Below are 27,014 nucleotides of genomic sequence, written 5' to 3' on the forward strand. Positions count from 1 at the left end.
GAACAAAATGGGCTTTATTGAAAAAACGACAATGAAAATGAAACGACAACGACAAAATCAAAAGTGAATGGCTGGAACATGTGTGGTGTCAATGGATGAACGTTACAATAGTGAAAGGAGAACCTGTGCTACTCTCTGACTGCGCTGGACTCGGCTCCTCGGATGCAGCGAGGGCCTCGAGGGCCTGCAAGGTGGACACCACTGCATTGTCCAGGGGCTCTCCGTGGCCCTCTGCTCCGTGGGTGGGCACTGAATCTATGAGAGACACTGGGATATCATTGCGGGCCCCTTGGGCCTGAGTCCCGGCGCCCTGCTGCTGCTCCTCCTCATCAGAGCTGTCCCTGAAGCCTGGAGGAGGAGCCGCGATGGCCAGGTTAAGGGAGTGCAGCAGGACGTCATTGTCCTCCTCGTCATTACCCTCTGGCGGTGGAGGGAGGGAGGTCAAGTCGATGATGTCGTCACTGGACCCCGAGAGTGACAGTAACATCGGCTTGTCGGTGTCGCTCATGACCATGTCCTCCTCGCAGCTGATGTCGTCCTCATCCTCTGCGTCATCTGTCGTCTCGGCGTAGCAGATGTCGTGTAGCAGTGGCTCCTCGATGCACTCGGTCGGACCGAAGATTTTGGTGGAGTACTGATAACCATCCCCGTCTTCTATGGCATCCATCATCTTATAGTCCTCCTCGAGACGCCGGTACATGGGGCTGTGATTGTCTAGGATCTCTGGGCTTTCGTCCATCAGTCTTTGGTAGCCCAGGTTTTGGGGGTTTATACTGTCCATGGGGGGATCTCCAAATATGAAAGAGACCTTTGCACTCCTGGAGGAGTCTTGGGATTTGGGCCTGGGGACGTTGAGGTAAGTTTGGGAGCAAGGGACTCTGCAGTACTCCGCTCTCTGCACCATGTGCACAGAGTGCTGGGGCTGGTGTATCTCGGTTATGTAGACTGATTGGCCTTCGCATCTCCCATGCTCGAGGTATTCACACTCCTGGTCAGAATAATCCTGGCTGCACCGCTGGTTATTTCTGTCGTCGTACCCTTTATGGGGTGTGCTGTATGTACACTCGATGGCCTGGTAGTTCTGCTTTACTCTCGCTGCATGGCCTGCAAAGAGGAACCAGAAAATGAAAGAGGCTTATTTAAACACAACAGCACTCATTGAGTCATCCGTGCGATCGCTTCAAACATACTTGTTTCCACACTGTCTGTATTTTTGGCCACGTTGAAGATGGAGCGTCGGGAGTCCACCAGTAATCTGTAGTAGCCGGCAGTCAAACAAGCCAGATTCATTGCATCAACCGACTCCATTAAGAGAGTGATGGGCTGTGGAAAAAGGCAGATAAGCAGATGACAATTAGTGAAAAAAAAAATGGGAGAGTGAATCTGTAGAATGAGATTATAATGGCTACTGAAAAGACGTTGTGTTGATTGTGTAGATCCATAGAAAGTATTCACAAAACCAACCAGCACATGCTTTTGTTTTAAAAGGGGAATAAGGTTTGTTAACCTTTACGTCCAGGACATGTAGGTCCACTCTAACCCTGTTCTCATCTTCTGTATACATCTCGATGCGGTTCACATGACTGAAATCAGCCAGAAGTGCCACCAGGTTTGTTTTGGTGTTAATCACATGACTGATGCCGTACTTGGGCCCCACGAGCAATGTCACCTCTGTGTGCTTCTCGCCTTGCTGTGAAAAAAAAAAAAAAAAAAGAGGAAGAGAAGATCAGCACGTTCTTTCTGCTTGGAAAATGAACAGCGTGTGGCCCGACAAATGTTTTGGCTGCGCACACACGTGAGATTGCAAGATGGTTTCACTCACAATTAGCGTAGATTTAAACACTCGTCCTCCGTATAGCCTCAAGTCACTGAGATACTTCAGATAATGGACCTTTGCCTGCAAGGCAGTCAGCTGGGGGGGAAAAAGGAAGGCAACAAGAGATGTGGGGTAAAATACGAGCTGCAATCATTTTAACGGTCTGTTCACAGCAGAAAGTGTTCAACTGAGTTCAATGTTGTTTGTTCAAGCCACTACCCAGCAGCCTTATTCTGAAACTCAACACTCCACTAGGTGGTAGACAAGAGTCTTTTTCAGAGAGATGGATGATGAGAGATACAGATTGAGAGAGAGAGAGAGATGGCGACTGTACCTTTTTGCCGGGCGGCACCAGGTTCTGGTTGGTTTTGAGGATGTGAGTCAGGGCTTTTTTGATGTTCTTCTCTTTCATGCTGGAGAGCACTGCGGGAGGCAGGAACAACGGCAACCCCCACTCCTTTCTGCAGATGCACATTTCATAAAGATAAAAAAAAAAAAAAGGTCACTCAGTCCCTGTGAAAAACAGTCAAGTAATCATTTTTGACTGGTGATTGATTTTCTCCACCTAGAGGTGGTGCATTGATCAACTGACAGGCTACAATGAGAATTATTAACTAACCAGCAGGGATGTATCCCAGCCATTGCAGCTGGGAACAATACTAGCGAGGTCATTATAATGAATAGTGAATAACAGCGTTCTGGAGTGGTGTCCTCTACAGCTGGAATAAGTCATTAAAAACGACAAAAAGGCTCAGTGGGAGACACGAAGTTGATTCCAGTGAGCATGAAGTGTGAAATCCAATCTGCAGTACTTACTCTATATACTTCAGGGACACTTTCTGGGACTGCTTGGTATTGACGGTTAGAATATACATTTGCAGGGCAGCCAGACGGAGGGCCGTGTCGTATTTCAGCTCTGACCCGAATCTCTCCAGTACCACATCATTACAGCTCTGAAGAAGAAAGAAAGAAAGAAAGAGGGAGGGAGGGAGAGAGAACAGGAAGGGGTAACAACTTCAGTCAACTCTTTTTATAATGAAAAGCAAAAAAACAACCTTGTGTCAAGACTATAGGTCCAGGTTCTTCTCTGATCACTATACTGTGTACACAATGTCACCACAAACTTTTTATGTGTTATCTGCATCTGCTGATAGTCACCTGCACATAGAGATACTCAAATGCGACTGCGTCCCTCCTCAGCAGGTCCAGAGGATCCTTCGGGACAAAAGTGATGCGAAAAAAGCACTTCATCTTGTGCGACCCTGGCCTCTGTGTCACCTGGAGCGAGAGTCGAAGATGAGGAGGGTCCCATTAGTCGTGACGTGTGTGCATTGGAAAAATGTCTGTTCACATGTGCTTACATATTTCTCAATATCATTATTCCGATAACTATTATTATTAGTTGTCATTTTTAAATTCTTAATTCAGTCAGCCCAGAAACTTTTAAAGGAGACATATTATGATTTTTGTGTTATATCATTTTTTTGGGTGTATGTAAAAGGTCAGCAAAGGTTAAAAGTCTGCGGTAAAGGGAGCTCCTCTACCCGACGCCTCGTCAGTTGTCCAGCTGATGCTTGGAAGTGGGTGAGGCCTTTTAGCGGCTGGTCTGGCACGCCCCCCAACAGAACCAGGTAAAGCGAGAGGGGAGGCCGACCCTTCCTACACGTGGTGGAAGTGGTTGACTAATCACAACAGAGTGGACAAGCTGGCCAATCAGAGCAGACTGGGCTTCACTGGGAGGTGGGGCCTTAAAGAGACAGGAGCTTAAACCAAGTATTTCAGAGATAGGCAGGAAAGGGGAGCTGCCGGAATGGACAGTAGGAGGAAACTGATAGGAAATGTAAATCTTTTGAAGTAATAACCCAAATCAAAATTATGAACCTGACTATGTGCATAATATATCTTCGTTTGTTATGTTATGCTACAAGCTAAGCTAACGTCTTCTGGCTCAATCTGTAAATTAAACAATTAACGGAAATGTACTGAAATCTCAGTAAGAAAGTTTTTCGCAAAAAGCAAAGTATTCCGTGAACATTTTTCATGCACAAACTAATAAAATGCCTGCAATGTTGTTCACCTTGTACTGTACATTGCAGTACAGTAGGAATCCATCCATCCATCCATCCAGCCATTATCTATACTGCTTATCCTTTGAAGGTCGCGGAGGGGTTGGAACCAATCCCAGCTGCCGCTGTGCAAAACCCCTTGACATGTTGCCAGCGAATCGCAGGGCTGACATAATTTACTGTAGACAAACAACCATTCACGCACACATTCACACCTACAGGTAATTTATAGAGTTTTGCGCCTCTTTTCTATTCAGCAGCACCGGAGAGAGCCGTCTCACCTGAGTTAGCATCTCTTGCTCGTGCAGGAGCATGAGTTTGCTGGCAGATCCATCGGCTCTGTGCTCCAGCATCAGGGAGAAGTGCTCAATGCTCTTAATGGATAGCTTCTCTTGAAGGGTCAAGATGACGTCCTTTCACATGGACAAAGTCATTGTCAGTACAACATTAAAAACAATGCAGACGCCGCAGTTTGCTCACGCTCAGCTGGCAGCCGTGAGCATAAGTCATTCAACAGTGACGATGTGTCACTACTGACCACACACGTAAAGCTTTCTTGAAGATACACGCAACTGCAATTGAAAAAAAAAGAGAGAAACGTGCATATAGCTGAGCAAAAGCTCCCCGCTCCAGTTAAGAATAAGCTTAATTTTGTTTGGTTCTCCAGTGAAGAGAGTTTGCACTTTATGATGCACAGTGCCGCCGTGAACAACATTCAACATTTAAACTTCACTTCAGATTGTGCAGCAGCATTTCATTGCGAAGCAGAGTTGTTTCCAGCGCCTACCTTAATGGATGTGTTGCTGTCAAATTTAAATGATTTAGTCTGCCCATTCTCCAGGTACACCTTCAGGACATTTGGCATAAAAAGAAGGGAGTTGTCCTTCACCGTTTCCTGAGGATGGGAAGAGAATAGTTTTATCATTAGATTTATCTCTTTCTCAATGAAAGTTGTTTACACGCGGCAGTTAAAATGAATGAGTAGTACGTGGAGTCGGAAATTCTATAATAAGATTTGCAAAAATATGATTCTTACATTGAAGATTTCAACATGGCAATGATTGAAGATTAAAGGAAAATAACAGGAGCGATGCAGCATATTGGATGCGAAGATTAATACCACTATCATATGTGCGGTATGAAGTTACAGACGGGATGGTTAGCTTAGCTTAGCATAAAGACTGGAAACATGGGGGGAAACTGTTTGCTCTGTACGCAACTAACACATATTACACCCTGTTAAAAACATAACTTTAAGATTTTTAACTTTATTTGGTGAATGGATTAAACAAAGAATATGTGATCATGATTAGTGAATAAGTGTCTAACGTGACTTACTGGGACTTGGCCGTTGATGATGACCTCTTCAGCAAAGCGAACTTTAACAGGATTAGTCTTTAACTTGGCCTTTTTGGCGGCGCTGATGAATGCCGACTTGGGCGACTTTTGGAGGAAAAGAAGAAAACGAAAATAAATGAACAATCCGTCCGTTCAGAAATGAGTCATGTATATTTCTCAGCTCTGCACAAAGTCAAGGACATTTCCCTCTTGAAACATGACGAAGGCCTGTTTCTCCACTCTGTACTGATGATGTAATTAAGGTGGCACTTTGTAACGGCATGTGAGAGAGGACACCTGCGCCGCTGCCGTGTCATTGAGCCTGCAAAGAAACACCTGGTGAACGGAAATAATTACATGACGGATTATAATACCTTCTCGGTCCTCTGGGTGTTGTGGAATATTACACTCGTGTTTTCCTGCTAATCATTCAACTCCAGCCACTTAGAATTAGAGTCTGTAGCACTGAGTCTAAACAAAATGCTTAAATGAAAGACAAGGTGAATGGATGTATTTACATAAGATTTGCAAGGTTCAGGAAACGTTGCAAATTATAATATAAAACACTGCCATGATGTATAGAGATAGGATTTGTCAAGTTTTCTGCCACTCTGTTGTATACACGTTGTTTTCTGTGAGAGCAGACTGACGCTTTGGTCTATTTTTGGAGGGATTTCAACCATAATTCAATTTCCACTGACTTATTACATGAACTGTAAACAAAGGCCAAATGCATGCTCCCGGTGCTGTGTGTTCGCCACCATCTGGTGCTCCGCGACTTCAGTAAATGTTGATGAGGCAGGTTCAGTCTGAGGTTTTCCGAAGGATCTGACGCCACGACACGAGAAAGACTGCAGCCATCGGACTCCCTTTGAGTTCGGCCCGCTCTGACACGCTGCTAAGGCGTTTCTGATGCAGTGCCAGCCCAGCACACACATATGGCACGAATAATGACTTGCTTTCATATAGTGACCAAAAATAACCAGCTACAAATACACTGAACAGTCCTAATGTAATGTACTCGATTTCATTCATAGAGGATGGAGACACTTACTGGGTACGGCTGAACAACAGTCAACGATATGGACTCTTTGCAGCTCCTGCAGGAAAGAAGAAAAAACATATTAAATGAAAGATTCATTGTCGATGAAGAATGAAAACAATAAACGAAATAAACAAAATACTGTGGTTGAGGGAAAACAAATTAGGAAATATTTCAGCTGCCCTGGAAACCGGTTATTGTTATTTCTGAGACTATAGTGGCGGAGAGCAGGAGGAGGAACATTGTGTCCAAGTGATGCTCCCCCGTCTTTCCTGCGTAGTGCAGGGTTTTGCAGCAGAGACGGAGCTCATTCGAGGCCAAGGGAGCTGTGAGGGAGTGTCCACGTGGGCACTTTTACCTGTAGTAATGCACTGTTTACACCCTGATGCACAGTTCGCGTGAGGACCAAACGCTTACAGCCAGCGACTCAGCTGTTTCAGTGACATTAATTTAATGAGACGCTCGAAAAAACATCAGCACCAGCACGCAACTGAACTGCAGGAACTAGAGCAGGTGGCTTCAAGAAATCTGCTGCATCTATTCAGTAGAAATATTTGGTTTAATCGTACCAAAAATAAATAAATAAATATATAAATATATATATATATATATATATATTTATTTATTTATTTATTTATTTATTATTTTATTTATATATATATATATATATATATATATATATATATATATATATATATATATACACAGTGATGCAGTATGGTATTTTCTTAATCTGGATAGAACAAACTGTGCAAAAATGTAGTAAATTCATAAAGTTGTACTGTAATCCCTCTTGCTGCAATGGCGCCCCCTGCTCCGTGGTCCTTCCTTGTGTACAGAACAGCGAGACGGAATAAAATGTGCAGTGGTGTAAGTTTTGACACAATATATACAGTAACTGATCAAAAGTCGGACCCTGTTTTTTTGGAGTCTGTTTATACGACAATCAACTGAAAGCCCTTGACCACAAACAAGAAGTCTCCATTTAACTAAAAGCAATTGGCAACACCAGGGGTGATGTGACCTATTAAAGGAAATGGAAAATTATGCAAGCAAATGATTTGTTTTTCATTTTTGCAGAGACCCCTTTTTACATTGACATCAACTTTTCTCTGTTGTTAAGACAATACAAAAAAAAGGTTAATACTCTCTTTTGGCAGTATAGAATTACCGACAACAGGTTTAAGGGCAGGCAGATGGCACCTCACCTTAGTGTGTGGTCATACCTGACAAGGTCAATAACCCTCTCCCTGGGTGCTGAGCTGACCGGCTCGTCATTAATCATGATGATCTCGTCCCCTGGGATCAGCTTGCCTTCTGATGGACCCCCTGCCGACACGCATCAAATCAGAATTAAGTGGTACAAAGTGTGCACAGTCATACAACTCTCCTCGATTTTGGCTGTTTTAATCAATGAATCATCAAAGTAAACCACGGCCGGTGTGGGGTTTCCACCTTTTTAGCAACATTTTGAGGAAGGTTTCATCGCCTTCGGGGGAATGCGTTGATGATCGAATGAGTCACTGCTGTATTGGAGCTCCTCATGCAGCTGGTTTACTGTACGTTACCTGGTGTGACTGAGCGTACCACCACAGGTTTCTCACTGCCTGCCACAAAGCCAAAGCCCAGCACCGGGTCCCGTCTCATCTCCACCTTCCGGGGCGCTGGTGGCACAAACTTGTCTCCGTCCAGACGAATCTCCTCCAGGGAGCTGCTCTGGGAGACGTGGCTGAGGGAGTGATACAAGAAAGAAAAAAGAGATGCATCATGTTTTCGGCATAAAATCATGTTGCTTTTGTTATATCGGAAGTCACCGGTTTAGTATGTGGAGCTGCAAAACCACTGCTAGTGTTTTAGGGGAGACAGAAATGTCAAATGTTACATCTACAACTGGATATAAATTCAAATTCGTAACAATTTGCCTTAAATATTGCATTATTGCAACAATAGAAACAATTAGCTGATGAGTTGATTAGTTTTTCACTTAATTTCTCTTTCTTAGCTTCATATGCTGCTTTGCATATGTGTTTTGTTTTTTTGCCCCCTTTTGAATGAATCCTCAAAATGTTTTAAAGAAAGGCTGCCAGAATGTGAAATTGAGAAACCAGTGCAATGCTGCCGAAATAGATCATGTGGGCGATAACAATCAAGCTCCAATGTTTGTATCCTCACACTTTAAATACCCACTGCGCTTCACCAAGTAGTAGTTACAGTTTTCCCTGGTACTCCTAGAGATGCAGAATCATATAATCTTCTGAGTTTGAAATGTGAAATCTCTGAGATTTCTGCCATCGATAGTTGGCTGCAAATCAAGACTCCAGAGTTTAAACCCTTATTTTACCCAGTACCTTGATTAATGAATTTTTTTCATCTTTAGTTAAAAAAAAACATGGACAAACTCTATGTCACTACCACATTTTCTGTGATCAGAGTTTTCCTCCTCTCTCCGTACGGTGCCAGCAATGTTGGTTAATTAAAGCTGTGGGCAGACTGTGTAATTCACAGTTATTCTTGACACACGTGCGATTCACCACTAAATACTAACAATTAATCTTTCATGGCACAAAGACACAGTGAGATTTGTCAATCACAGTCCAGATACGATGGGGGAAAAAAACCCTGCAACCCTGCAAGCCCTTGCAAGGTCAACAAGATGTTCAAAGCATGAAGAAGTTCTTCAAGCATTTCTTCAATCAGAAGAAAGATGCTCTAAATCGACCATATTGTCTCCTCTTACAGTTTCAGATAACCTCTAACACATGTCTGTACAATTTGAACAATTTTGTCAGATCAGATCTTCAACAAGCTACAATATCTATAGAAGATAACACAAAATTACTTTGAAAATCTTATAGCGACAGTATCATTTTAGATAAATCCCTCTGTGTGCTTTAGTCAAGGAAAACAAAACAAACAACAATACACATCAACATTCTTAATTACAAAAAAATATTCAAAAAGGCTCAATTTTGTACAGTAAATTAATTAATTTGTGTTAAGAAAGAAATCCAGAGGATATTGTGCAAAATCTCAACTGGCCCACAGATGCCGGCAGCGGCGGCCAATCTTGCTTTTGTTTTCAATAGTAATTAAACAAACGCCTCAAAAATAATGTGCGACTGATTCAATTAAAATGATAATACACGCTAATATAATGTCTACTGTGTTACTACTATGCGGAGGCGATAATACTATTTGCAAATAAGATACTATCCAGTTTTCAATTAGAAATTATATAGCTCCAAGTCCTCCATTGTTGAGTTTGGATAACACGTCTTCTTGCTTTCCTGTAGTGGAGTATAAATGTTTGAGGCTGTTTGTGCTCTATCTGGAAAAATATCGGAAACTTATGGAGAAGCAAGAAGGCAAAAATGAATAAATGTGATATATTTGTACTGTAAATGTTTTTCTTTTTAAAATAATTGTTTCTTTAGAACCAAATACTTGATCAAATGACCAGGCAAAACAAATAAAGACTATCTCACGTATCATAGAAAAATGCCCTTATTTGATGCACTCAGTCAACCATTATTTGTTCTTCTGGAAATATGTACAGTAAAGCAAAAACATTTCTGCTTCTTGCACCAGTATTGTCGTCAGTAAACACAGTCTTTAAGATGGCTACCAGGCAGCTAAAGGCAAAACTCATTAATCTTTATCTTAGAGATTCTCTCAGATGTTTTCCAGTCACAAGCTCTACTCTGCCACAAATCTAGGACATTTGCCCCGATGACTAACTGTATCATCACAACAACAATTGAAGTGTGGACAAAACAGAGCAGGGGATGGTTTTAATGAAGGATACGAGAGGAACTCACAGAGCAAAATAATTTAATAAAATTGAATTCTTTCAAGCCATCAGTTGCACATCAGCTAAAAAAATATGAATTGATAAATTTGTCAAACACAGATTTTTGTAGTTTCACAGTGTATGGACACGCAGAAACACTGGCGATATGTGCAAAGTCAAGGAAATGTGTGGAAATCATTTAAAATAATTCCATGAATTATTCCTCCAGTTCCAGATCTAACCCAGGTTGTGCAAGAAGCTCTTGGACAACCAATGTGGCTCCTTTACTGTCAAATTAGTTAGTGTTCATTTTCCTTTGGCGGCTTATTTGATCGCACAAAACAATAATCATCCCTAAATACTATTTTTTTTATTATACTTGCCAATAAAGCTGCAGGTCTTGATTTAGCCTTAATTTATCCATACACTATACTTTACAAGACATTGCAATATCATTGTTTTCATTATTGTACTATATATTTCATTATCGTTATGAGACAACTCAAAACAAGACACGTTTAGTTTGGATTTGTGTGTCAGTTTTGTGCACAAATCAAAACCATATGGACCTGTGCATGCAGGAAGAGTGCTGTCTCCGTCCCCGCATGGCCACCTGCTAAACATGGCTAGATTCCCATTATGCAGACAGCCGTGCATCTAATGGTCCCTAATAATACCCATTAGCAGCTAGCATAGCTCTGCGAGGCCCTTCACGGCAATCACGAGCCACATTGTGTTATACTGTAAAAAAAAAATGATAAAAAAATGAACAAAAGCGAGCAGCAACAAATACCGGTCTTACTGACACTGTACAAAGACTGTTTGAGTTCGTTACCAAAGACAATATCCTCTTACTCTTGTTCTCAAATGCTTTGTGCCAGGATGTTCAAGTGTTTTTTTTTTCATTTATTTTTCATCGGTGTATACTGGGTATGGATCTCTCAATGCATTGCGTATCAGGCTAACAAGCGCTGTCTGAATTTGGTACACGAACGAATCCGAGGAGCCTTAGCCTGAGCTTCTGAGCGCCCTCTTCTCTTTGGCATTGTTTGGTGTACGGGCTGCAGTTCGGCATGAACCGGAAGTGTCGACGGCAACAGCAGCCGGTCGAGAAATCAGTCTGGGATTGTATGTGTGCGAAGCTACACTTAGCGGCGAGTGAATAACATGTCAGTCAGTAACGACCTCCAGTCCTTAAGGCAAAACTTTGTCACGCGACACCCAAGTGAGTCTTTAAACTGCTTTAATTTATATGGTTGGCAACAAAAAAGATGAGTAGGCGTTTGTCAGTGTCGACATATGCTATTTTTTCGTGGCGGTGAATACCAGAGTAAACTTGATTTGTATCGATCTCGCAAACATACCAGTAGAAAAATACTCAGTCTTTTAGTTTGGGCAAAGCTGAAAAGGTTATATTTGTCTTGCCTTTTTTAAAGGTTATGTAATCACAGACAGATTTTATCGGCATATTTTTGCTTTTGCTCCACCTTTTGAGGTGACTGTGGATTTTCTTAATCCCTCAAATGGAAATCTTGGAGCTTTGTCTATTGGCTGTGGTAAAAGGGCTTTGATGAAGTCAATTTCACTAATGATGTGAACACTGATCACTTTACCTTTGTGCACTGTGCAGAGAGACTGCCATCCTGCCAGAATGAGTTCATTAACAACACATCTCGGTTAAATCTGCTATTTTTCAGATATAATTGATCCATTCCTTTACACACCCCTGCAGTATATTGTGCAGTGGATTGATATACTGTATCTAACCCTAACCCTCCCATACCCACTGTATCGCCACAATACTGTTTCAGTGCTGGGGGAGGATCTGGCTTCATTGATTATTATTCCGTCATTCAGATCACAATCATCTTGGGCAGCACTATGATCAGGATGCAGCGACGTTGCCCCTGCAAAAGAAGTGTTGCAGGGGAACTTTTGGGGGCACATGTTCGGACTTGCTGAGTCAATCTGAAGTGGCTAATTCGCTGCAAAGAATTCTCCTCAAACAACAATAAAATTTGAATGTCGACTTTGTGATTGCACGCTCCAAATATTTGTCAAAACTTGCCATTTTCAACAAAGATTGCTAGCTCAGAGGTTGTTGTTGTTGTTTCAAGTAGGAAATTATACCCACAGCTATGAGTTATTGTTAGTTGCAGGTAAATATTTACACAAAACTTGGCATGGTTAATATGATATTCATATATGAATATCATATTCAATTTATGCCAACAGATCCCCCACATCCTACATTCTTGTCCACTAAGTGTTGTGTCACACAATGTAAATATTAAATGCCTGCTGCTTTATTCATGTGCTGCTGTCACGCTGGCGAGACATGTGTTCCAGAGTACAGCAATTTAATGTGGCCACCCGGCACACTGAACAATCTGACAGTCACCAAAAAACACACATTTGACTATTCATGAGCCTTTTCTCAAAATTAGCAAGCTAAATCTGGAGCCAAAAACATCCTCCGTGATCTGCCTCATCCAGGCGCACTCTGCATCCAGCACTGCTCCCTACTTCTTATATAACTCCTCTGACATCACGACTCTCATGTTGTAACCCATGTGTGAAAAGTGCTCACCTTCTATTCTGAATAGCGCGCAGAGAGACGGATCAACGTGCAACTGGAACAAAAACACCACTGTGCACGGGTTTGTGTTCGATTGTTATCTCGACAAATATCAATGAGAATGAGTAACAATAGTGAACAGATTAGAGGAGCAACATCTTATATCTAGTATGCACAGTGGTTCATTAATGCATCAATATATATATATATATATTTAGATCTAGCACAAAATGGATAAAAGCTCAGCCGCATCAACACAACCCATGGCAGACGCAAAACGATCACTTGTTACATTAGGACAGGTGCACACAAACATATGAGGAGTATCTTTTTACCTGCCCGTACAGATATCCAGAAGTGCCAATTACGAATTACGCTGACAGCGCTGACCCAGCATCCTCGGCGGATCGTGCCGCTTCTCGGGTCAAAACAAGTGGGCAGGTGAATTTCTTTCCTCGGCAGCGCATACGCACAAACACACACACACGATCGCGCTCTCAAATGCTCCTCTTCTTCATTTGGTGGACTGCATGAGGAGTATTGTGGGCGTGTGTGTGTGTGTGTGTGTGTGTGAGAGAGAAGGAGAGAGAGAGAGAGAGGAGGCAGGAGCAGAGTGTGCGCAGCAGTGGCGAGAACAGAGAATCAGTATTCTGAATGCACAGATGGAGACAGTGTGGAGGCAGTGACGTGGCTGGAATAATCACGGGTTGGCAAAGCGTCTGAAACATCTGGGACAGAGTAAGATCCCCTTGGTTTCTTTTAAACACAGGGCACTTCTTACTTGATGTAGCAGTCACGCCCCTCTCTATTGGTGCCCATGTCCCATCCATTGGGGGGTCCCTGCGAAGCACTCCAAGTCCCTGAAGGGGGCGGCCAGCCGGGGGATTTGGTCCTGTGGCTGCACGGGGAAGAAAGGGGAGAGAAGTGGATCAACTTCATACCATCACTTGTGCTTTTCATTCAAACCAACTTGCTGCTATATATAAAAGAATCAGTTAATCCAACTGCGAGAAATTCACAACAACATTTGTCATAGAAATCCTCAAGTCATAACAGAAATAAATAAGCTCTGGGCTGATGTGAAGCGACAAGACAACGTCTGATCCCTGCGCGATGAACAATGTCCCATAGCTGCGGTTCACTCAGTGAATACAAATCAAATTAATTACGTAAGCTAGACACACAGGCGGAGTTGTCATGCCTCACTCTTGCACTTTGAGAGGCATGAAATTGCTTTCATTTCTAGATGTCAGCACATAATTTATAAGAAGAAGCCCAGAGGAATTATCTCATGAAGAAGTCCTTTTTGATTTGCGCAGGGCCGAGATGACGCGATAAAGTTTATCGGAGAACAGGAACCGGCTATGACCGAACACTAGTCACGGAAAACAATTCTTTATAGCCTATTGGACGAAAAATACAGTGCCCGTACAAAAATCGCACTTTCAGCTGATTTTCAGATTTTTCCAACAAAACATAACCAGGTCCTGATGCTACATTTTGCCCGAGCGCCTGTATTTGAACTTTAATTGGCTCAAATGTTTTCATTTGTCTTTTTTTTGTGTGTGTGTGTCTGCACCCCTCTTCCTTTGTCGTGCCTTTATCTCCGTCTTTGTGTCTGCACACACTGGTGATGCTCTGAGAGCCGTGGCAGTAAGTTATGTCACTTCAAAGGCTTGTCTGCCGTGTAACAGGGCTTTTCGCATTCATTATTCAAAGCCCCTCTTTCTCTGCCTCTAAATGTTTCCCCAGTTACTGTACAGCTGATGATGATGAAGTGTGTGCCGTGTGCTTGTATCTGTCTGAGAGTGTGTGTGTGTGTGTGTTGGTGTGGGCGTGTCCATGGGCATATCTGTCGCGTGCCCAATTCATGAGATGTGAATAAAATATTTTGCCGGCCCGTCGAGAAGGGTTATAAAATATCATAAAGCTATTTAGTGCAAACTGTAGGGAGCGATCAGTGACAAAATAAAGCAAGCTAAACTAAAGTACAGCTTTGACGTCACCTGAACTAATCAGGTTAACACTCCTAAGTGCTAATAGGAGTATTGAATCAAAATTCATAGACAAACAAGTGGTATAGCTGATAATTGTGTTTTTCTTTTGTGCGCTGCATTTTAAATTGGTCTCAGAGCACAGGAAGCAATTTGATTTCCTCCCCCAGAACAGTTTGGGGGGATATTACTGTTTCCACATGGATATGGATTTATCTGACCTACAGTACATTAGCTGGGGCGAGCAGGCCCCGGTGGTGTATATTTAGAACACATTTCCTGCCGCTCCAATGATGTGTGTGGACGCAACTGGATGCTGTTTGACACTTTTGGAGCCACGTTCACCTCATGGACGAGTCCCGTTGGACCCTGGGATTGACCCAGCAGCCACATTAACATGAGCATTGTTTGATGTAGTATAAAGAACTGTAGCATGTGAAATATATCGTATACGTTTGCAGGATTACACCTGAAGCCCTGTAATCTCACGACATAGCCAAGGATTTTGTACTTACGGTTTCAGACGCTCTGCCTTCGATACAAGTTTCTGACCTGACAAATAGTTCCTCAAAATCCATTTTCCGTCTCTCGGCCCCAATGTCGCCGCATTACTGCAACGGCACAGTCATAGATACTGCGATCTTTGATTTCTTTTGTCTGCAGGCGGGAGGCGCGTTATGCCATTGAGTTGCGGCACTCCAGCTTAACAGCGAGGCTGAAAAGGTTCACCCACTGGTGGACAGTGAAACTGATCCATCTCGGCCAGCATAAATAAATGATGCCTATGCACAGTCACATCGGACTGAGTAATTGAGCACCAAGTGGGCAAGCCATGCTGCACAATTCATGAACAGGTTACCCAAGAGTCAGAGTGAGGACAATGGGAACAAGGAACTGGAAGCAAATGTAGCCTCCCCAAAAAAACTCCTCTCAGGACAAATTGCACTTCAAACTTCAAAACGGCTGTTGGCTTTTTGGAATTTTGGGTTAATTATCGAACACTAATCCTTAAAAGCCATTAACAACAAAAGGGAAATGCAAAACAGACTCATAGCACATAAAAGTAAAGAAATAGCATCACTATTAGAACAATAGCAATTATCACAGCAACTACAGCATTATCAATATTGGAAGATTACAACACAGTATCCTCATTTTCTGCATCTCTCAGGATATCTTCATTGGGATCAACAGCTCTTCAATCAAATGTATCAGTTTCAGGTATTTGGAAGATATTAACTGCCCCGTCTGACACGTGGGGAAAAGATCACTTATCGGTCCTTCATAAAAATTGCATGAGCCATGTAATCCTTGCTTTATCACAGTAGTTCACTTTCGCTTCCATCCCTCTGAATACAAGCAGGTTGTGAAAGAAGCGTCTCGGTGAGACACGGAACGAAGGCTTGAAATCCTTCTTAATGTTAATTTAGGGAGTAACTCTGCATTACAGACAAGCCGCGGCGAGGAAGAGCACAGTCCAACGCAGACACTCAAGTTGGTTTGAATAATTTAGATCATCTCCATGAGGCCTGGCTACATGAAACCACGATGTGGAGCCACATGCCTGCCATTACCGATGTCAACAGTTTTCATTTGCACTTGGTAGCAGCAAACTTTTACTGACACTTATGTGCAGTGTGCTAGAGAACAGAGAGTAGCCCTCTTGTCCAGAGACAGATACTCATCTCAATGTTTTGGTTTCCACACGCCATTAGGGATGAAGCATCACTTTACTTTAGTGTGTGTGTGTGTGATTTAATATAGTGATTGAGTCTCCTAGGATCTGCTGTGTGAACAAGACGTTCTCTTCTATTTGAGCAACATTCAACACAGTTTCTGCTGCATGAAACACACAACGACACACACTTCATACAACCCCACTGTCACAATTACATACTGTAGCTGGTAGTCCATCTGTCCTTTATATATACTGCTTGAGGGTCAAGGTGGGGAGGCTTGTGTCAGCTGACAAGAGGCGGGGTACACGGCGGACAGGTCGCCAGCGAAGCTCAGGGCTGACATTTGAAGACAATATCCCTGCTAATTTTATAAAAAAAAACGGAATTGGAAATTGGAAAAATTTGTGAAAATAGTGATTCAAATTTGTAAAAAGAAAAACAGTGTTTCAAGTATGACTTGAGATACACGGTGAAGAAGGTTGTGACACGACTTTCTCGGTGCTCTTGAATTATAGAGAGACATTTATTTCGGAGATTGGACCACTAATGTGATTCTGTTCTGATATGGAATCTATGGAGAGACTGAAGATGAGATGACCATCTCCTGGGAGGAGGCGGGGGGGGGGGTTTGGCACAGACAGAGAGGAACCCGTCTGATTAAAGGCCTTATTCCTCTGCCTACGTTCTGTTGAGGACACAAATGCGACGCATTTTGTCCAAGAAAGTCATCTGCCCACTCCTTGACTTCTCTGTCCACCACCTTGGCACTGGTGCTGTGGTCAGTGTGGCGACACGATACGCCATTCTAGTCTGATCTGCTGCTGATATTGTGTCTCCTATTTATATGTCACCGTGGACCGTGTAGTTACTCATCATTTTGTGACTCAAACAGCAGTTTTTGATGCTCTTTACATTGTGAGAAGACAAAATCTTCACGTGCAAGAAACTGCTTTCATATGAAGCAAGCAGTGATGACGCGACATCATCACAAATCATACAGCCGGGGGTGACTTGAATTTGTACCCGTGCCTCATATAGTGGCATTATGTAGTAAGATTGAAAATGTCCACACTCACTTGAGATCAAGAGAGCCTATTCTGCCCCTCATTCGAAGTGGATATTGTATTTCTGTGTTTGTCTTTGGAAGCAGCGATATTGTTGCCATGGGCAACCAGCAGCTCTGTATAGAAAGGGTTTTGGTTAGTTAATCTCCTCTGGGTGGGAATAAAGCAGCATCTGGGAAACAGCCCACCCACAATGATCCTCCTGCTATTTTTTTTACAGTAAGTGAACCTCAGAGGCGCTGCTACGTCTGGTTCACCTGTTAAGCAGCAAAACACCACTTTCAGACCTACTATTTGAAAACAGTGTGTGTATATATATATATATATATTGCAACACTTACAAAGGAAATGAAGAAAATAACAAATCAGAAACGTAGTTAGGGTGGCTGTGGGTCCTTAAAAAGTCTGATACTCTCTTAAATCGAATTTTACAAATGAAAGACCTTAAACTGTCTTAAATTCAGATACTGAATGGGTTTTCATTTATTAGGCCCCAATACCTTCTTGTCAGCCTGCTAGCTTGTTTACGAACATGTGAGGATGCAAGTTTAACGATAAGTTGGCTTGAGAATGACATAGAAGAATACATAGAAGTATATTTTCATTTTTAGTGTGTATTTCCATTGCAACTGTAGTCAGTGTTAAAAATAACTTGTTTATAGCCTGTGCTCCCTGACAGCGCACGACTGCATACACACACATTGTACACATTGTTTTTTCTTTCGACCACATGTTTGACGTATCTCATTCTATTGCTGATTTTAAAAATTAATGAAAGAAGTTTTTGTGTTTTGATTATTATTTCATTACTAGATGTATTACTAGATGATTACTAGATGAGTTTTCCCGGGGTCCTTTCCTTTGCTCCACAGTACTCCGTGTAAAACAAGAACCAAATATAGTGACAAGCTTACCCCGTGGGCAATGAACTACACTTGGATTCCCCTGCACCTCCTTGTGCGACTCACTGCTTTTATGCTAAAAGCTCTAAAGGACAGGACAAAATAAATTGTTGCCTGAAAACCTCGACCACCAGCCAGCTGGCTCCCATTTCTGACCCTGAGCCATTCCTGATCCACTTTCCCCTGAGAGCAGCTGATTTGAATGGCTAAGTATGACAGATCTTTTGGTCTTTGTGTACTCTGATGAACATTGAGGCTAATCAATTTGTGTCCAGACCAGTGATTTCCTGTGCAAAAAGTTTCCCCGTCAAAACATGTCAAACAATGATTCACATAATGGATTAAACACACACACACACACACACACACACACACACACAAACACACAGACACATGCAAAGCAAGGAACTGAAAAGCAGCAGACGGAAATCATGCAGTCCAACGTAATCTGACTAAATTGGATTCCATAGGATTCAAGCTCAGGAGAAATCGCGCCAACGCCATCCACGAAATAATGTAAAAGATTCCACTCACACGTTTAATCAACAGCTTTTATATAAGGGTGACAAAAAAACAAAGAGCTGCATCGGCATAGAATAACAAATCTGGACCATTTCAATGAATGCGACACAAACGCGATGGGCAGTCACCTACACCCCCCACTGAATCAGACAATCGCAGTGATTGAGTGATAATTGACACCTTCTGCAAAAAGACGTGACGTTCGTGCTCATTATCGCCACAGACCGTTTACAACGCCCACAGGATACGTTCACTTTCCACGTTAACTTTTACTTTATAGTGGGATCAAAACAACTCAAATGAACCTAACTTGCTCTTAGACGCGAGAAGACGTGTACCCTTCAATAAAGGAACATCGAGCGTGAAAAAAATCCTCGGTAGATTTAAAGTCAACGAAGAATAAGGAAAAATGAAAGCAAGAGGCATGCCGTTGTTTCAGACGTCAGACACGCGATGGCAGGATGGAGAGACAACGAGGGGGAAACGTTTCTTGTGGATCTCTAGATACACACGGTGGGTTTCTCTGTAAGGAAGGTTTTATCCACCTTAGCCAGGACGGCGTCCTGCTGACTTTAATTCTCGCTGGCAGCTGAGAGGGAGAGAGAGGAAAAAAAACAAAAAAGGCCACTGTAGCAGTGGTATCTTATAATCAGGGGGAAAGCATTGTGTGGCATTATGAACAGTGACAGGACACAGTGACGTTGGCGGTCCACTGAGAGCTGCATCGTAAATGCTGCCATGGAGGGAAAACATCCTCTCATCTGACAGAAAATCCCTGCTACCAACCAGCTTTTCAGCAGGAAGCAACAGAAGAAGCACCGAATGCACAAGTGCATTATCCTGTTTCAGGGATTCTAGAGCTACACTAAAACTGCATTACTCTTTGAGGTTTGTTTTTGTGATTTTTCTGTCTTTTAAAAAAAACAAAAAAAAAACAAGCAGTCTGTTGATGATTCATAACTGAAATGAAATGCACCAAATGGGCATTCGTGTGACACACACACACACACACACACACACACTATCTGATTTAATATTTCCCTTTTATGATCATGTGCTGCCAACACCAGTGGTCTGCCGTGTTCCTGGTGGAGCCAAATCCCAGAGGAGGATTGCTGTCCACTGGGGCAGATCAACTCAATCTAGCAGACCCATGGGTGCATGAGGTGAGGTGTCTGCCCTGGCAATGCATGATTTCCTCTGGACTTATATCATATCATACACTTGCTATAGCTTATTGTGAAAAAAAACAACAACCCATCATCACCAAAACACAAACAAATAAAACTGCATTTCCTGTTCTTTTACACACATTTGATAGTTTTTATTGTAAAACACCAAGTTCTCAATCAGCTTTTAACTGTTGATCCTCCTGTTCTGTCCATATGTGAGCTTGGCCACTCACAAATAAAGAGTAAAGACTGACCACACTCAAAAGAAGATACCTTTACATTACAAACTAAAGTGTGATGTTTGAAACTGACTTACAACCCATGGCCCTTTAACTAATGGGATTTAAGCCAGCGCGGGGGGGGGGGGTTCATAGTGTTTTCGATGTGCGTTGGTTTCATGGCACGATTAAAGCAACAAAACCACAGCCACTGTCTGCAGCATAAGAAATTGATGAACTTACAGTACAGACAGTTTTGATCCGTGAACCGCGTCAGCTTCTGCATCCACCCCCACTGCATCCATCTGCCACGCTCGCTCATTCACTTCACATCATACATGACTTGCTCTCTTCAGCAATCAATAACTCAGCATTATTCAGTCCCACCGCTCCACGCTACGCCTGCGTCTTTCTCTAAATCGTGCCTCGGAAACATACATGGCATCACCTTCTGGGGCACCCAGCCGGCACATCCACAGACGGGCAAACACACAGCAGCATCCATCCGACTCACCCTGACAGCTTTGGCATCTTCACAAAGCTGAACACATCCATGTGTGCTGCAGACGGCAGTCAGAGCTACAAATTCCCCATCTACTTCACTCCGGCTCCATTGTCCCACACTTGTCTTTTGCAGCAGGGAATAAATAATTCAGGAGAAAAAAAAAAGTGGAGCTTCCACAAGTCAGGTGGAGAGATTAGTCCTGTAGTCTGGGCTTCTGCATGGCTGAGTGATTGCTTGTCCTCGCCTCAGCAGCGCAAATCCACAGTCCATGGAAAAGGATCTGGCAGCGCAGCTTCCCCCGGTTGCATCCTTCAAAGCATGCCTCTGTTAGCTGTGTTAAGCCACCTTCATTTAATTTCCATCACCGTGGAATGATGTGCGGGAGCCGCACAGTAACAACAGCTTTGGAGTGAGGCAGAGAGGAGCCAGAGCGTGGGGCAGAGGCAGGGAGGGAGGGACATGGGTGGCAATGGTGGTGGGAGATGCGAGTGGAGGAGAGAGGGAAGAGGAATGTGCAAAGATGTTGTGTGTGTGTGCGCGCGTGTGTGTGTGTGTGTGTGTGTGCTAGCAAGGGCCACAAGAATTGCTGCTCAGGGATGCAGCCAGCTTCCAAGACTCATCAATCCTCGGCCATGCGGTGGGTTTCCAGAAAGCAGGGGAGGGTTGAAAAGGATAAAGAGACGAAATGACAGGGACACACTGCGAGCAATAAGCAGCAGAGAAGCAGTGAGAGAAGCTGGAGAGACAGGAGGACCCTAATGTGCCCTCTGCCCAGCTGAGGTCTCTGCCTCACAGCTGCACATTAGGATCCCCCATACTCTACAGTACACTGCATTTGTTTTGACATTTTAAAACAGTTCAACTACTAAATACTTACTCTCAACGGTCAATGGTTTTGTGTGATTAATCGAAGGTGAGGGCTGTTGTGATTCACGGTGCGTCGTGTAGTCGGCCGCATGCTGACAGGCGCTTCGCGCACCTAATTCATTTCTTCAGATTGAAATATCCCCGCAAATGTTCATATCCTTGATGTGGGTGCCCAATCCGGCATGTTTGGGATTTTCCATTTCACGTCAGGGCTTCAAATGCGGATAAATGAGCAGGGGGGTGGGGGGTGCCAAAACCGGATATAATGTGGCAAAAGATAACTCCAGCAGAATCACGTTTCATCCCCCATCTCCAGATGAAGAATCACACCGTGTCTGTGTCCCGTCCTCCATAAATCAAACGCCACAGATGAAGCACCTCTGTCGAACTCTACCAAGTGACAATTATCCTTGTCTCAGATCAGAGGAGGTTTGATATTTCCCTGTGGCTCAGACAATTTTCATGAAAGGACCTTCTCACAGAAATACACACAATTTACTGTGTTATCTTCCTGACCTGTGACATGCCTACAGGAAACACACAGCTAAACAAGGCTATTGTGCAACTGGTCCCCTTAATATACTGTGTTTGAACAGGCTATTGCTGTGATCTAATTCAAATAGCACAAACGTAAGACTGTGCTTGTCGATTTATCCTGCAATATAATCTAAATGTCAATGATAATAACATAAAGGGTTAAATGGGGATAATCCCCTGCCGATAAATTCAGTTGGGATCCCCGCTGGGAGTTTGACAGAATAACAAACAGCCCAATCGATAAAAATGTCAGGTGGTGATGAATAAATAAATACAAATATGCAGAATACAAATAATAGTTCAGGGAATTTCCAAGCCACGATTTGCGACCACTTCAGCAGTCAAGTAGCGACCATTCTATATTTAAATGTCACAACTTGTAAGGCTCTGCAGGGTGATTCAATGTGCCTTTGCTGAGAGTGATACATGCAGTAAAAAAAACGTAGTCACTTCCACTTAGGGTCAGGCTCAGATTTGTTTGCTGTCAGGAAAAAGTTGGAGTTTAGATTAATGTAAACCTGCCGATTGTTCTTGACCGATTTGAGTTTTTGAGTCTGACAACCATTATGTTAATACATGACAGATTAAGGTTTAGTTTTTTTAAAGCACACCCAAGACCTTAAGGACGCACCGATGAGCATGAAGAGCATGTCTGACAATTTGCCTCAAATGCAGCCGCGGCGTCCTGCGATGGGAGGATTGGGAGACTCAGCGTATTCTGGACACTTATGTTTCGTCCAGTTGGGCTCGCGGCCCAGAGGCCAACATGAGTGGCAAAGCATATTAGGGTCAGACAAAATCGAGAGCTAAGGAGACTATGTGGCCGAGGCTTTGACCGATAAAACCCTGCTGCCCTGATGATCCCCAACTCCCCTCCCTCTGAGTCCCTTTTGAAAAGAGCTGATTTCGGTCATTCTGGCACACTTGGCCACTTAAAGCCCAGTAGTGCTTAAATTTTTGCAAGTCCTGCCTTTGGGTCACGTTGTTTAAAAGCTAAAATTAGGACAACACCACTAAGACCATGGAGAATTGCTGTCTAACATGCAGTTAGAGTAGTTTTGCACTCTGAATAAATTGCTAACCATGCTAAATGATAACTGTACACATTTATACTCGGAACTAAAGAAAAACATCGCAACAAAATGTCCAAGGAATGTAACTGGGAGATTTTGCTTTCATGTAATGTGTTATTCAGCAGATTGAACAGCATTATGAACTCGTCCGTGCACGACAGTGATGTGTAGCTTTCCCTCTGATCCCAACTTAGTGTAAGTGGCCTCTGGACCTCATCCACATTTTGCAACAGCGGTCACTACAGCAAATTGCACTCAGACACCACTCTAAACTGTCTCAAGCACTGTGTTTGGTTTGTTTGTGAGTTTCAAAGCGTATCTGCCTGGGGGGCCACCACCTCGGAACCTCAACTTTCCCAATCTGTTAGTGCCACGCTAATTATTCCTGTGCCGCCGCTGATTTATGCAGGGAATTAAACAGCTTTTAGCAGTGAGTTTGAAACGAGATCTGAACGGCGTTTTGAATATTCAGTGGTCTGAAAAATTGGGGATAAGAAGTGAAGTGTTCCCCGGCTGAGTTGTGCTACGCTTTTTGGAACAATTATGGATTTGGTTTGTCGGTTTCACCAGACCCGCTGATGAAGTTCAAAGTAATACCGGGACACCGTGTGGCCGCGCAGTGAGGATATACTGCAAAGATGCTCCACACCCACAGGTTCTGTGTGCCCTATTAACATGCAGCTAATTAAATGTCCTCATGTGGGTCATTGGCAGGTCATGTTGGGTCCATCCATCCATCCATCCATCCGTCTTTTATCATCTGCTTGTCCTTTTCAGGGTCGCTGCAGGCTGAAGCCTCTCCCAGCATGCACAGGGCAATTGGCCAGGTACATGATGAACATTCATATTCTATCGCAGATCAACAAACCGCTCTCATTTTGTAATAACTCTTGTGACGATTCATCTTCTTGCTACCAACTCGATACATGAGCAATCCATATCTAACCATGCAAAATGTGTTGCACTAGCAGAATACACAGGTCCTTTTGACAGCAGAAAAAGAAAAGGTACCATTCATTAATTCATTTCTCTGTTCCCCTTGAAGCAGCTATAATCAGTAGTTAATGAATCAAAAGGCTTTATGAAAACAGTGTTGCACTGTGGAAGGGGTCGCTCATAGTCTTCGACCTTCAGAGAACCATCCCCTGAAACTACAACTTTCCTCATTGTTGAGCTGTCCAGGCTACAACTTCACTGCACTGGTTCGCTCTCACTGTTCTCGTGGTGACGTTCTTTCGGCCACAGCAGGCAGCTGTCTTTCAACAAATAACTCTGAAAAAAACTCACTGTACACTTTCTGCTCAGCAGGTTAGACACAGCCTGGTGAAGAGATGGAGAACACAGAGGAGCATCTACCAACCGAGGAGCCGGATGTTTCCATCAGGTGTTGGTAGAGACCCAAAACAGAGATAAAAGAGAATGAATGTTGGACTCACATTCTTAATGTTGCCAGTAACACGACGATATGGCAGTGTTGTCTTTTGCAACTTGTACACTTGCACAACACCTGGACCTTTGAGTTAACATCTACAGTATGTGGCCGTCAACATATTACTGTCATTCTCAAAGGAAAAGCCTATGCAACGCCACAGAAAGGTACAAGACATCATTACTGTGACTCAGCGATAAAGAATACGTAAGATAACTCGTGACCTTCAGTCACAACAAAAAAAAAAAAACACAAGACAAACAAAATCCATTCTCTCTTTTTCAAAAAGCATTAACTGAGTTACGGTTAATGTACGGCTGAATTGAAAAGCTGAGGTCTTTGTACAATAACTAACGCACTCATCCTCAGCGACATGACAGTTGTTATGTAATAAGTAAATCAGCCCTGACTGAATGATATTATACGCACACAGAGCACCGGTCCACAGCACACTACTCACTGAATGACAGTGAAGATGCCAAGTTCATTGTCATCCGGGTCCATTGCTGATGACAATTCTTTAGAGCGGCACTCGTTTCAGTTTGTTCCTGTCCAGGCCTATCAAGCCTCCTTCACTGATGTGTGCTCCCCGTCCTTTCTCCTGACTCCAAAAACTTTCTCCCCGCTGGATCTGGACTTTCCATAGGCGAGCGAGCTTGTCTGACTAAGGCATTCAGTTATGATTACATACAGTGTCCAAGTGAGTGGCCAGTGCCCCCGGGGGAGGAGACTGAGCTTGTCTCTTCTGCCTCGGTAATGAAACAACATCACATTCCGGGCCAGTGCATCAGAAAACACAGAGGGATCAATGCTGAACAGCTGGACTCCAATGGGTTGGTGTGCTCGTTAAAGGCCGCCTCAACGAACAAAGCTCTCGTGGAAAAAAAAAAAAGAAGGCAAGGCAAGGCATGTTGTTTGCAACATGTCTGGATGAAATTCACCTGTGGTGTTTTCATATCTCAATTCAATTCCACTGGCCATAGTGGGAGCGTTAGAGCATATTCGAGTGCTCCCAGTTCAGGCGATCGTAGACATCAGCGTTTTATCTCGATGGTGTTATTTACAAGGTGTCAGCACACGACCGGAATTGCAGTATCTGAAATATTATTACTCCAATTCCTGTATGGGTCGTTTGGAAATGGCATGTGTTTTATCATCCATGTGAGCTTAAAAATTAAGCTTCAACCGTAATCCAAACTCTATCGCTATCTGCCTGCCAACTGTCACCCTTAACTGAGCCAAACCTAAATCCCATATAAACCATGGTATTAGACCTTAACTTAAATGTTATACAGTTACATCAGGTATTACTTTATTTCATTGTTTTTATACATATCTGTTGTCAAATAATGCAGCTTGTCATACTGTATTTTACTCAGTATATTAATAATAAATACAGTATGTTTTATATCCCCGTTTTTTGGGAGTTTCAGGGCATTCTCGCATTAAAGCCACAGCATTTTAACATCATGATAGTTCACGCTGGATTATGCCATGCAGACTCTTTCATGCATGAATGGCATACACAGTCTTCCATTAGTTATGAACTGAGGCACGTGCCTTTGCCTCTGCAAGCAAATGGAGCTGCTTGCATAACACAGCCCGTGCCATGTACGCACAGCGAGCTATGGAAGTTCAGCTTTCTATATAACAACGAGAAAACACAACCACAACATCTGAACATAGTTTTCTTGCGACTATATATGTATAGCTCCCTGTTGTTGGCTCGGCAATTCACTGCACTGCAAATTGTGCGCACAGCTTCTCTTTAAACATATATAGTAGCCGTGCATGCACACGTCGCCACAGTGGAACGCTGCGTGAGGTTAAAGCGTGCAAAAGCAGACCTTTGAGATAAATACTGCACATGAATCCATTCAATCATGTGGCCTAACACTTGCCCCTGGGCCTCGGCGCACTGCATCAGTGGCCTGTTTTTTTTTCTCGTTTTTTTTTTCCGTGACACTCAGGCCACAGCGCTCAGAGTGGAGACAGTGAACGTGCAAAATGCAATAATAACCCTGCACATTGTCGACGGATAGGAATCGTGTTGTCTTGGGGGTTACAAGAGTGATGATTTAATAGTCTGATGATAGGCAGTGTGTGCTCTGAGACTCATCTGATTTAATGTGCCGTTTGCTGCTGGTGGGTGGATGGCTCGTTTGTTTCCTTAGACCATGGTGAAGCTGCGTGCTTCTCTGTGAAATGCTCTGACAGCTTACATGACTGCATTGCACAATTCTGACAATCTGATTAATTAGGCAAATACACCTAAGAGCAGAGGATATAATCCCTTCTCAATACTCTACTTCTAATTTATTACCAAAATAAGAAATACAAATAACCAAAAAACAAGAGGCGCTTGCAAAAGTTGGGAAAATGCAAAGCAAGGAGATACAAGTTGATTTTCAGTCCATCGTAG

At 43.1% G+C, this 27,014-nt stretch overlaps 1 protein-coding gene across 4 annotated transcripts in view; it reads right to left on the bottom strand.

Moving 5' to 3' along the window:
* The window catches only part of frmpd4 (FERM and PDZ domain containing 4), a 33,636-nt gene that overhangs the window by 4,617 nt on the left and 2,005 nt on the right, over positions 1 to 27,014 (bottom strand). Inside the window, exons 1-15 of one of the 4 annotated variants that reach the window (XM_047337170.1) lie at positions 25,053 to 25,242; positions 13,412 to 13,528; positions 7,831 to 7,991; positions 7,489 to 7,591; positions 6,275 to 6,320; positions 5,221 to 5,325; positions 4,670 to 4,777; positions 4,164 to 4,295; positions 2,975 to 3,094; positions 2,633 to 2,769; positions 2,151 to 2,277; positions 1,823 to 1,912; positions 1,508 to 1,690; positions 1,191 to 1,323; positions 124 to 1,104 (exon numbers count right to left, since the gene is read on the bottom strand). In XM_047337170.1, coding sequence (XP_047193126.1) covers positions 124 to 1,104; positions 1,191 to 1,323; positions 1,508 to 1,690; positions 1,823 to 1,912; positions 2,151 to 2,277; positions 2,633 to 2,769; positions 2,975 to 3,094; positions 4,164 to 4,295; positions 4,670 to 4,777; positions 5,221 to 5,325; positions 6,275 to 6,320; positions 7,489 to 7,591; positions 7,831 to 7,991; positions 13,412 to 13,528; positions 25,053 to 25,096 — 2,587 coding nt within the window. In that variant the 5' untranslated portion in view covers positions 25,097 to 25,242. Of the gene's footprint in view, positions 1 to 123; positions 1,105 to 1,190; positions 1,324 to 1,507; positions 1,691 to 1,822; positions 1,913 to 2,150; positions 2,278 to 2,632; positions 2,770 to 2,974; positions 3,095 to 4,163; positions 4,296 to 4,669; positions 4,778 to 5,220; positions 5,326 to 6,274; positions 6,321 to 7,488; positions 7,592 to 7,830; positions 7,992 to 12,965; positions 13,238 to 13,411; positions 13,529 to 20,695; positions 21,409 to 25,052; positions 25,243 to 27,014 lie in introns of those variants that run through there. The other 3 variants (XM_035603698.2, XM_035603694.2, XM_047337171.1) reach the window with 3 other exon arrangements.

This window comes from Scophthalmus maximus, chromosome 14, assembly GCF_022379125.1.
Source record: "Scophthalmus maximus strain ysfricsl-2021 chromosome 14, ASM2237912v1, whole genome shotgun sequence".
Lineage (NCBI taxonomy): Eukaryota > Metazoa > Chordata > Actinopteri > Pleuronectiformes > Scophthalmidae > Scophthalmus > Scophthalmus maximus.